General features: G+C 37.1%; 1 protein-coding gene across 2 annotated transcripts in view; it reads left to right on the plus strand.

Annotated features, from left to right (window-relative positions):
• Positions 1-12,470, plus strand: part of LRRC49 (leucine rich repeat containing 49) — a 168,699-nt gene that overhangs the window by 23,085 nt on the left and 133,144 nt on the right. For both annotated transcript variants that reach the window (XM_059180546.1, XM_059180547.1), the window contains one exon: positions 5,062-5,205. In XM_059180546.1, coding sequence (XP_059036529.1) covers positions 5,062-5,205 — 144 coding nt within the window. The remainder of the gene's footprint in view (positions 1-5,061; positions 5,206-12,470) is intronic.

The following is a 12,470-nucleotide window of genomic DNA, read 5'->3' on the forward strand; positions in this document are numbered from 1 at the left end:
TCACCCGTTTTCCATCTACCATAACGTTGGCAGAATAATTGTCAGAGGCAGTGGGGATGTATTCTCCTGGGAATTATTGGTTTAACCAAGTGGTGGGCAACTTTGACCTGCAGCTACGTTTCCCACCACCACACACTTGGTGGCTGCATCTGAGCCACTGGCTGGGCTGCTGTGGCGTCAGGGCACTGAGGCAAGAAGTGGCAGGCTTGGGGCACGGGGGGCCAGGGCTGCTGTCCAAACCACATTGCCCTCTCCGAAGGGAAGGCAGAGTCAGCAGCGGCCACCACCCAAAGCTCTGGAATTGTCATACTTCTTAATTTTTGTCAGTTAAAATGGTATAAATAATGTCTCTTTGTGTTTTGTCTGCCTCTATGTCTGTCTACCTGAATTTTTCTATCTGGTTTGTTATGTTTTCCCTTCTTCTCTCTTAGAGCCTCTTGGCTATTTTTTGGTCCTTTGCTCTTCCATTGAAATATCTGTCTTTGAAATGTATTTATTTAAGACCAGCTACATGAGCTACATACTCATGCAGAAGGTAGTGCCTCTCTTGAGGTGGTAAGTGTACATTCTGGGGTGCTCTGGAGTCCCTACCTGTTGAACCACCTGCAGTCAGTCAAGTGCAAACTTCAGTATGATCTCTCTAGGCTTTCTAACAGCTGTGAGTCCCAATCGTTTTGGTGAAAAGCTAATTAATGAATGAAAACCTTGATACATCTAGATAGACCACATTTGCTAGGTTCTAATCTCACCCAGCCCCATCTGTGTGTGTCTGTATGTGCACAGAATGGGAGGAATGTTGGTAGCCTGGGAATTGTCCACCTCTGCAGGCTGGTTAGTGTCACTCTAGTAGAGAAGTTACCCAGTGAGGTAAGGCTGGAAGGGGAAGAAGAATTAAAAGAACATCATATGCAAAAGCACTGAGACTAAAAACAACAGGGTATTTTTTACTGCTTGAGAATTTAGCGCATGTTGAAGAACAGTGAGAAATGAGGGGAGAGAAAAGGAAAGGCCAGATTGTGGAGGGCTTTGTATGCCACACCTGAGGAATTGCTATTCTGTCTTGTAGCCCACTATTTTTATTTTTTTTATTTACGGTTTTTCATTTTTTTTGGTAGCCCACTATTTTTAAAACTATTCATAACTAATTGCAGCATTTTATGGTAAAACTTTTTTCAAGTTTATTTTAAAATGTATATATATAACTAAACATATTTATGTAGCTTTCACATTATAATATACCTTTAAGAATTCATTTATTTATTTATTATTTTATTTTATTTTATTTATTTTTTTAGAACAAGAGTTGGGGTGAGAGGCAGAGGGAGAAAAAGAGATATTCTTAAGAAGGCTCCATCGCAGGGCTCAATCTCAGAACCCTGAGATCATGACCTGAATGGAACTAAACCATCCAGATGCCCCCACCTTTAAGAATTCATGGGCGTTACACAAGATCTCTGAGGGATTCCGGTATATGACTAACATATCACTTGATCCATATGTGATGTGTGGGAATTATTTACCAACCATTATGTTGATAAAAAAATGCTCTATTCCTTGTTAGCTGATCTGTGTTATGTCATATAATTTCAGCTTTGTGTTTGCACTTATTCCATGTGTTGAGATTAAATATTTGTACCACACAAATTATTTCTCAAGGCTCTATAACTACAAGAAGGAAGCTTTACATGAAAATCCATGTCTTGTTTCAAAATATCTAAATCCATTCAGCAGAAATTTAGAATATTTCAAAGCAAAGATAGCATTGGTAACCTCGGGCTTCTAAAAAGTCAGGAGATAAACTATTCAACATCAAACAATGTCCAATTCTTAAAAAAAAAAAAAAAAGCATCAGGTAGTGAAAAACCTAAAAAAATTAAGTGAATATTTTTTGTTTTCAGAGTTTACTTTCATCAGAAATAAAAATGATACTTGGTGTACATTGTGAAATAAACATAATTGGTTTATGGATGTGGAAATTGTCTGAGGAATGATAATAGTGTTCAGGAGATAGATTGGTGGATGGAAAGAGTGGGAGGAAAGTTAAACTGGAGCTAGAACAGCTGAGAGACTAATCCAATAATCTTTGTGAAAAGTGATGGTGGCTTGACCTGAAGTAGTAACGATAGGGATTTAATAAGGGGACAGATTGGATAAATATTTAAAAAGTGGAAACATCAATGGGACACCTGGGTGGCTCAGTTGGTTAAGTGTCTGCCTTCGGCTCAGGTCATGATCCCAGAGTCTTGGGATCGAGTCCTACATCAGTCTCCCTGCTCATTGGGGAGCTGGCTTCCCCTTTTCCTTCAGCCTGCCTCTCTGCCTACTTGTGCTTTTTCTCCCTCGTCAAATAAATCAATAAAATCTTTAAAAAAAAATGGAAACATCAAGATTTAGCAATTAATTATATCTGAATAGTGAAGAATACAGAGGAATCTGAGAGGTCACCTCTCAAATTCTGAGGTAGATTTGTTTTGGTCTTCCAGAATTCGTTCTCTCGGTGAAAGCTTACTTTAACATGGACACAAATGTGCTTCAGGAAGGATCTGTTCTTTCAAGGCCATCTTTTCCTTCAGGGAGAGCTTGCCCTTTCTGTGACTGCTTGACTGAAAGCAGACATTTGCCCTTTCAGCATTGCTGACTCAGAAGGTTGTCTTTATCCAGACAGAGCAGTCTGGGTTACTCTTACACATAAAGAGGAGCCTGGAGTATCCAGCTTTCCTAGGTGTATTGAGAAGCCATGCAGTCTCCTGGAGACCCTCTCTCTGATCAGTATGGTGTATGATTGGGCTTTCCGACATTCCCATCATTTCTTCTTGCTGTGAAGTTTATTAACTAATCAAAAGCTGTACTCTCACCCCACGTCACCTTTTGCCTGAAATTTTTACCATTCCCCGTGACTTTGTCCCCGACTGCAATGCATAATAGGCTCGGTCAGATACATTGCTGACTATTCTGCCCTATCTGATTGCAAACCAAAAAGCTGAACCATATCCCCAGTGATTTTTTAAAACTTACATCTTGATACCCATATTTTAAAATTAATAATGTTCCTTTTCAGAGTTACCAAACTAAATAAAAGGTAACTCTACAATGCCTACAATGTCAGCATTCTAATTATCAGTCCCACTAGGACCAAAGAATTAGAGAAAGGTAGTTTTCTGCAAGAAATGCCCCAGGTTTAGTACCAGAAGGGGGAAGACTTAATTATGTATGTCATCTAACAATTATGCCCCTTCATTCTATATATTTTTATCTTTCCTGTTCTCAGGAAAGTTTCATGGTGTCTGTTTTGCTTTTTGCTGATTCCATACATTTAAAATTCTGTCACTTATTTAGTTTTGAAATGCTTTTGTCCACATCTCATTGTACGTAGTTCTATCATCTTCAGATATGGATAACCTTGTTTCTTCTTTGACAGCTTTCACTGATTTCATTTTACATTAGTTAGATCAAAATCTTAGGACAAATTTTAAAGCATAGTCAGATGTTTATAATAAACATAGGTTTATAATAATATAGTTTATAATAATTTATAATAAACATAGGTTTATAATAAACATAGGTTTTCCCTTTTGAACCTAGATGGAATCTAGATGGTATTTCTTGAATGTAAGAGAAGGTCCAATAACAACATACAAACTGGATTATAAATCTAAGAAAACATACTTTTAGCTGACATCTGCTTTGGAATGTTGAATAAAAAATTGCAGATTTTTTTCTCATCTGTACTGGGCAGATAGTACAGATGAGAAAGTTAAACCTCTAGTGATTGTGGTAACTTTTTTTAATGTTTGGAAGAAAAGTGTTATATACCTGACTCATTGTTAACTTAAGTAGTTGGTTGACGAAGTCCCCTGCAAGGACCCCTACTTACGTGTCCTAGAGAACCACTGCACTGTGCTTGCGCGGTTACACTGGCAGGGCTTAAAATCCTGTTGTGCTCTCATCAGTTCATAGGCATAGCTTTTCCTTACCCCACCTTGTGGTGCAACTCAGAGCTCCTCTGCTGCGGGCCAGAGACTATGTGCACATGCCTATTCCATGACTCAAGTCCTCTTGTTCTGAACAATTAATGTCTATCATATTGAACTCTGGCTACACGTTATCTGTCTCTTCTCTTAAGCACTTTCACTAATAAAGAATATCCACCCTCCATCTCCACTTGGGATTCTAGTTTGTTGTATCTTTTCCATTTAGACTCTTGACGGCTTTCAGGATCCTGCAGTATAAATGGAGAGAACAAGGAGGGTGTGGTAGCATTCCTTTTCCTTGCCTTTTCTCTCAGAGGGCTGTCTTGCTTGGTCAAAATATTGTGAGCTTTGGCCTTGAGCTTGCAGTAAGTTTTTATTTGGCAGTAGTATGTATAGCTCTTGTCACCTTTTTTTTTTTTTTTTTTTTTTTTTTAGATTTTATTTATTTATTTGACAGAGAGAGGGAGAGACAGCAAGAGAGGGAACATAAGCAGGAGGAGTTGGAGAGGGAGAAGCAGGCTCCCTGTGAGGCTCAATCCCATGATCCTGAGATCATGACCTGAGCTTAACGACTGAGCCACCCAGGTGCCTTTAGCTCTTGTCACTTTCATCTGGACCTGGCAATTAGAGATGCCCCAAGGATGGACTTATTGACTATTTGATAAAATTTACTGCAAATATTTACTATGGTGAAATTATAAAATACGTACCTTTATTTAATTTTCACAAGTTAAATGACTTCTTATCTATAACAGAGAAACTTGGAAATGCATTTTTTAAAAGATTTTATTTATTTATTTGAGATAATGAGAGCATGAGAGCAGGGTGAGGGCCAAAGAGAGAAGCAGGCTCCCCACCAACCAGGGAACCTGATGTGGGTCTTGATCCTGAGACTCTGGGATCATGATGTGAGCCAAAGACAGAGGCTTAACCGACTGAGCCACCCAGGTGCCCCTGGAAATACATTTTTAATTGTCTTCATGTAAACCTGTCACTGAATCCAGTGACTATGTATTTTATTTTTAGGGTTTTTATAACATGCATATCTATGACAATGCTTGCTAATTATCTCTTTCTCATTTTTTAACAGATTACCAAAATTGAAAATGTCAGTCATTTGTGTGATTTGAGAGTTTTAAATCTTGCTAGGAACCTTTTAAGTCACGTTGATAATCTCAGTGGTCTGGATTCACTAACTGAACTTAACCTGCGACATAATCAAATCACATTTGTGGTGAGTATTAAAACAGAATCGATATGTGATCTCTGCCTTTTCTTCTAAGGAAATGAAATAAATGTTATGGTATTGTTTTATGTAAAGTAAGAATCTACAGTAACTCAGTTCTTTTCTGAATTTAATTGTGCATATAATTATTAAGCCTTATGTTTTGATTTGGGAAATGTTAAGGTGTTTTTCATTTTAGAAGATAAATGTAAAATTAGAAACAGAAGTATTATCAATAAATGCATTAGCTAATATAAATGAGTAGTGAATTCTTTCCTGTTTTATCATGGTAATAGAATTAATAAGAAAGAAGGTTATTGGTAACTTTAGGTTGATAAATTGTTGTACCAGGAGGGAAAAGGCTCAGAGAGGAGAAGCCAAGGGCTGTGAAGACATACATAAATATCATTTCCTTTGCAGGGTTGACAGAGGCAGGCTAGTATAGTAGAAAAAGCATTGCATTGGGCATCAGAGACCTTGTTCTGGTCACAGCTTCATCTCTCATTAGCTGGGTGACCTTGGGTAAATTGTTAACTCTCTAAGCATCAGTTTACTTTTTTCTAAAGTGAGGGTCTTGGGCTAGATTATTTCTAGGATCCTTTTTAGTTTGTTGAATCTGAAGAAAGACGTTAACATGGTCAGGAGCTGGCATGTGAGCAGGAGGAAACAAGTTTCCACTGTGGGGACAAAACTACAGGAAGGCCACTTTGGAACTCTGAAGACAAACTTCATTAGATTTATAGCTTTACTCAAGTTCAGCAATGAAATAAGAGCCTGATGCTCAGGTATCTTGTACTTGTGCACATGCGAGGAGCACTAGAAGTAGCTTAAAAAATTTATTTATTTGTCAGAGAGAGAGAGATATGCAAGCAGGGGGAGTGGCAGGTGGAAGGAGAAGCAGGCTGAGCAAGGAGCCCGATGAGCAAGAAGCCCGATGTGGGACTCAATCCCAGGACCCTGGGATCATGACCCAAGACAAACACAGCCACCTAACAAACTGAGCCATCCAGGCATCCCTAGAAATAGGACTTTTGACTGTATTATGTGATACAGACTGAGAAGACTTCTAATGATAAAAACAAACATTTTTTTTAAACAAGCTTCTTTTCTTTACATGCAATAGAAAAGTACTAGGTTCTCTCTGTATATCATTCAACTAAAATCTAACTCTTTATAAAGGTACAATCTAACTCTTAACTTCTTTGAGACATTGAGTTCCTTAGTAAATAATTAAGTGTAATATAAATGGTATACTTGGAAAGGTTGAGGGACAGATGATGCCTTATCTCTAGGCCTCATTGTACAGATTGGTTTCATTTTGAAGTTTTCCCAGAAAAATCAGAGCTCAGTAATGCTCACATCTTCTAGGAGGTTGGGATAATTTCAGAACCTTTTCTATGAAATGGATTTATTCCAGAGCCCCTAAATTCTGTCAGGCCCTATCCAGATTGGATTTAAATATTGGAAATGGCTTGTTTATTTTAAAAGACCTCCAGATTGAGTCAATCTTTTACATTGCTGAGTGTCTAGGAGCGGCTCAGGCTGGTGATCTATCCTCAGGACCTTGGGTATGATAAGAACTCAAAAAGCTTTGGTAGAGTGGGGCACAGAAATCTATTGACTTTTGCATATTCCCGTCTGTGTTCTTTCGTTTGGAAAGTACATAATGTGTATCCAGGAAATTGCTTACTGAATTTCCCAGTGAGTATTATGTCTGACCATTACTGTTACAGTTTAGGCAGCAGCCAACATCTATGGAAAAGGAAATTGTATTAACTTCTAAAAGTTACAAAGATTTAGTAAATATGATGCATATGGTGTCATCGTGATGATAGGTACCATGCATATGAATTTATGGGAAATTTGAATATACATGTAAGGTTACATAAGACTGGATGTAACTTTTGTTTCTTTTTCAAAGCATCCTTCCCTAAAACAGCCAAGAGACTTTTAAAACTGAGGGTTCTTTTTTTTTTTTTCTTCTTCTTCAGTGCCTCTTCATTTCTCTAGGGTCAGTTATCACACTTTTTCTTTCATTCTGTTTTTTTCTTTCACGATTTTCATTTTACTCAGTGGCTGGTAATCCTTAGATGAACGACTGTGTTAAGTAGTGACTGGATCTCCTGCGCAGCTGAACAGGTCTTTTTAACTCCAAGATCTCTCCCTAAAATGATCACTGGATTTGTGTAAGTTGTCGAATCCCACACATTGGCAGGCTTCCCTTTAGAGTGAGTGGAAGGGAAAAGGGAGGCTCACTCTGTAATTGCCAAAATAAGAGAATGGCTATTTGGGGAATAGAAGGACTTTACTATCTTCTGTGTGGGATGACACTGCCATTCTTTTCTGCCTCCGGTTCGAATGTAGCAGTTATTAGCCGTCTCCATGGCTAAAACTCCCACGTGCTCCATCCTTCCTTGTCAGAATGCTCTCATGTTGTTGAGAGAACAGATCCTGAAGCTCCGGCTGAGGCTTTCTGCAGCTGGCTGCTCCGTCCACTGCCTGTGTGTGTGCATGACAGGGGTGGGAGTGGGCTGAGGCAGGGGTGGGTTTGCTGCTGCTCCGGGAAGAACAGTGGAGTAGACAGACCTTTCATTACACATCTACTTGCTTAGCCACAGTTAACCACCGTCCACTTCTGCTCTCTACGTGTTCTGAGTGTGAGCACCAAATAAAACGGCATTCTGTAGGAGAGGACTGCAGACGCTGCCGTGTTCCAGTTCCGAGCTGTGGTTTTGTCTGGGGTTATCGCTAGTAAGATCCTGTCTGCTTGCCAGCTTCCTGAAATTCATCCAAACTGTGGGATCTCTTAAAGATGACTCTCTTGTTTTTAGCATTTCCCTGGGTTTACTCATTTTGTGTGTTTCTTTGCTTTGCCCATCTTATAGAAGAGATGAAACAAATGCATTACCCACTTCATTTTCTTATCAGAAAACTTGTCTGTTTTTGATGTAGAAAAGTTTTTGTTTGCTTGTTTGCTTATTGTAGTTTAAAGTCACTGATCTTTTTCTGGGAGATTTTACAAATTTCAAACCAAGTGCCTTTTTTTGTTTATATGGTAGCTTTCCCTTTTAAACAATTGTGAAACATTTCAGACAGTCTGAAAAGAATGGGAAATAGTATTACCAACATGTGTGTATATCTACCAATCAACTTAATAAATAAAAATCCTTCAAATATAGTTAAGGCCTAGTGTATAACCCTCCCCCATCACATTCCCTCCCTCCTTTTCAGAGGTAAGCACAATTCTGAGTATAGTGCTTATTCCAATGCATGTTGGTTTCCTTTTCCATATATGTATGTACCCCTCCCTAAACAATATCAAGTAATTTTTTTGTATGCTTTTGAACATTCTTTTAAATGTTCATCATACTGTACATGTTTTCTGTAAGTCGCTTTTATTAACATGCTTTGAGATTTGTCTGTGTTGTTATCTGTAGCTCTGGTTCACTAATTTTCATTGTTATATAGCATTCCATTGTATGATTGTAATTAACCATTCTACTTATGCACAGTGGTATTTCCAATTTTTAATTTTTTAAAAAAATATTTTATTTATTTATTTGACAGAGAAAGATTACAAGTAGGCAGAGAGGCAGGCAGAGAGAGAGGAGAAAGCAGGCTCCCCGCAGAGCAGAGAGTCTGATGCGGGGCTCAATCCCAGGATCCTGGGATCATGACCTGAGCTGAAGGCAGAGGCTTAACCCATGAGCCACCCAGGCGCCCCTCCAATTTTTAATTATTAAAAAATATCACAAATAACATTTGTGTACATGTCTTTTGGTGAATAGGCATAATAGTTTCTCTGGGACAGTGGCTTTCAGACCATAGTCTATGGTAATAAATAAAATTTACATTAAAGTCCAGTTATTAAATACTCAGCTATTAAATATTTATATGGGTAAGTTATAAATGATAGAAGCAGACATTTCATGAAGCTGTATCTGCCCTTGATCTTCTATCAAAGATGTTGGTCTCTACCTACTGAATTGATTTTTTTTAAAAAAGATTTTGTTTTTTTATTTGACAGAGAGAGAGAGAGAGAGAGAGCACAAGTAGGCAGAGTGGCAGGCAGAGGGAGAGGGAGAAGCAGGCTCTCCACTGAACAGGGAACCCGATGTGGATCTCAATCCCAGGACCCTGGGATCATGACTTGAGCCAAAGGCAGCAGCGTAACCGACTGAGCCACCCAAGCGCCCCCGAATTGATTTCTTGACCAATGAAAAGTTGATTGCAACCTGTATTTGGCAAACAGTGCTCAATGGAAGAGCTTGGGAGAGGCATTGCTGAATCCAGGATTATGCTCATTTTGTTTTATTAGATATCATCAAGTTTTGTCCAAAACTTGATATAAAAATTTGGTACAACCAAATTACATTTCTATCAGCTTTACCTGGGAGTTCCTTTAACTTCACATTTTTGCTGATACCTGATACTGTCAGACCTTTTATTTTTTGCCAGTTTTTTAACTATGAAATTATATGGCATTGAGATTTTAATATGAATTTCCAGTGAGGCTGAATGCCTTTCATCTTTTTTCTTTTGTGATAAGAGATTGTCTCTCATTTAGAGTGCCTGAATAGTCTTATCCTTTGCCCATTATAATTGCAGGCTTTTTTTTTTCTTTTTCCTCTTGATCAGTGGTATTTCTTTTGTTTCTTCTATATTTTGAGGAAGAGAAGTAAAAATCATCAATAGTTTTCTTTATTGTTTATGGTGTTTTTGTTTGAAACTACTTCTTTTAAAAGTTGAGGGCATGAAGATATTTTTCTGTTACCTGACAAAAGTTTTGAAGTTGCTCTTCCCATGTTTTATCTATTTGGAAATGATTTTTTCTTGTGGTGTAAAATTGAAATCCAGATTTGTTTTCTTTTTTTCTCATATGGATTGCTAATTGTCCCAGCACCATTTATTGAAGAATGGATTATTTCTGTCCTTCCATCTCCCCTTGGCAGTATCTCCCTCTAGCAAATTAAATACCAACATATGCATGGGTCTGTGCCTGGCCTCTCTGGTCTGTTTTATTGATCTCTATCTATGTTCCAATATAACACTACCTTAATAACTGTAATCTCTGTTATGTTCTAAGAATTAGTAGCATGAGGACCCCGATCTTCCTTCCTCTTCCCTAGCCTTCCTTTCTTCCTTAAAAAAAAAAAAAAGATTTTTTTTTAGAAATAGCATGTCAAGTTTCATGAATAATCCTACTGGTCTGTTTGATTGGAATATCTTTGAGTTTGAAGACAATTGACATTTTTTATATTGAACCTTTAATATAATATGCACATGGTGCATTACTATGAAGGCATAATATGAATATAACATATCTCTCAATTCATATAAGTCATATTTTATTCTTTTTTTTTTTGCTATTGTAAATTATTTTGATCAGAAATAGATTTCCTGGGGCTCCTGGGTGGCTCAGTTGTTGAGCGTCTGCCTTTAGCTCGGGTCATGATCCCAGGGTTCTGGGATTGAGTCCTGTGTCAGGCTCCCTGCTCAGTGGGAAGCCTGCTTCTCCCTCACCCACTCTCCCTGTTTGTGTTCCCTCTCTTGCTGTTTCTCTCTCTCTCTCTCTCTGTTAAATAAATAAAGAAATAAAACCTTTAAAAAAGAAGTAGATTTCTTACTGTTGTTGCCAGTATATGGAACCACAGTTGATTTTGTTTCATTGATCTCATATTTAGCAGCCATGCTCTGACACTTAATAATTCTAATAATATATCTGTAGGTTATCTTAGATTTTCTATTTAGAAAATCTTAATTTTTTGTGAATAATTGTAGTTTCCCTTAATCATTACATTTTATTTCTTCTTGTTTGACTAGCCAGACTGAACTTCCAGTTTGACCATACCTCTAGTACAAAGCTGAATAAAGAAGCAAAAGCAGGCATCCTTTCCTTATTCCTGATTTTAAAGGAAACGTATCACTAGCTATGTTTGCTAAATGCCATTTATCAATCTGAAGAACTTATCCTCTGTTTTTAGTTTGCTTAAATTTATATTATGAATGGTTTTTGCAATTTATTAGATGATTCTTATACAGCTCTTAGACTGGTCATAATGGATTTTTTTCATCTTTAATATATTAATTTTGGAAATTATAAGATTTTGTAACAGTAAGTCATTCTAGCATTTTTTATTATTGTGTATTTTATGGGCTATATTCCATATATATTCCTGGGTTTTATTTATTAATATTTTCACTATATTTAGTGAAATTTGTCTATAATTTATTTTGCTTTTTCTTTTCTGGTATCAAGGTCACATTAGCCTCATAAAATGAACTGAGGGGTGCTTCCTATTTTAATATTCTGTGATTCCCTATTTTGGTTTCCTATTTGGTATAAATCTCACTTTATATGAAATTAAAGATGATCTTCTTCTTGTATACTTGGAGGAACGTATCTGTAAAATAGTTTGAGTAGTTTTAAACTATTGTCTCAGTAATAATAGTATCAGTTTTGATATGTTATAGTTTCCTTTCATCTAAACTCCCTTTTTTTTAGCTGCTCTCTCTTTCATCATGCCCCTGTTGTCATTTCTCATGATGCTTATTTATACTTTGTTTCTTAATTAGTATTGCCTGAGGTTTATTAATTTTACTAGTAATTTCAAAGAACTGACTTTGGTTTTGTTGAACTTCTCTAATAGCTTTTAAGAAATACTGTTCTAGGGGTGCCTGTCTGGCTCAGTCGTTAATCGTCTGCCTTCAGCTCAGGTCATGATCCCAGGGTTTGGGGATTGAGTCCTGGGATTGAGCCTGCTTCTCCCTCTCCCACTCCCCCTGCTTGTGTCCCTGCTCTTGCTGTCTCTCTGTCAAATAAGTAATAAAAATTAAAAAAAAAAAAAGAAATATTGTTCTTGATTTTTGTTCCCAACTCTCTTATTTTCTCTATTTGCTTTTTCTTCCTAAAGTTTTGTGTTTGGATACTTGATACATTTGTTGTCAGTCCTTTCTAGTTTCTAATATAAGCACTTGCTTAAGACTATAAAGTTACCCTTGAGAACCACTTCAGCTTCGTCCCACAAGTTTTGAAATTCAGTATTTTATTTTATTTTATTTTATTTTTTCAGTGTTCCAAGATTCATTGTTAATGCACCACACACAGTGTGAAATTTAGTATTTTTATTCTAAATATTTTCTAAGTTCCATTTTGATTTCTTCTTTGATCTATGTGCTATTTAGAAGCATATTTGAACATTTTTGATATGTATAGATTGATTATTCTTTTTTTGTCATTCTTTTCTAATTTAGTTGCCTTGTAGCTGGTGAGT

This window comes from Mustela lutreola, chromosome 7, assembly GCF_030435805.1.
Source record: "Mustela lutreola isolate mMusLut2 chromosome 7, mMusLut2.pri, whole genome shotgun sequence".
In the NCBI taxonomy this organism is placed as follows: domain Eukaryota; kingdom Metazoa; phylum Chordata; class Mammalia; order Carnivora; family Mustelidae; genus Mustela; species Mustela lutreola.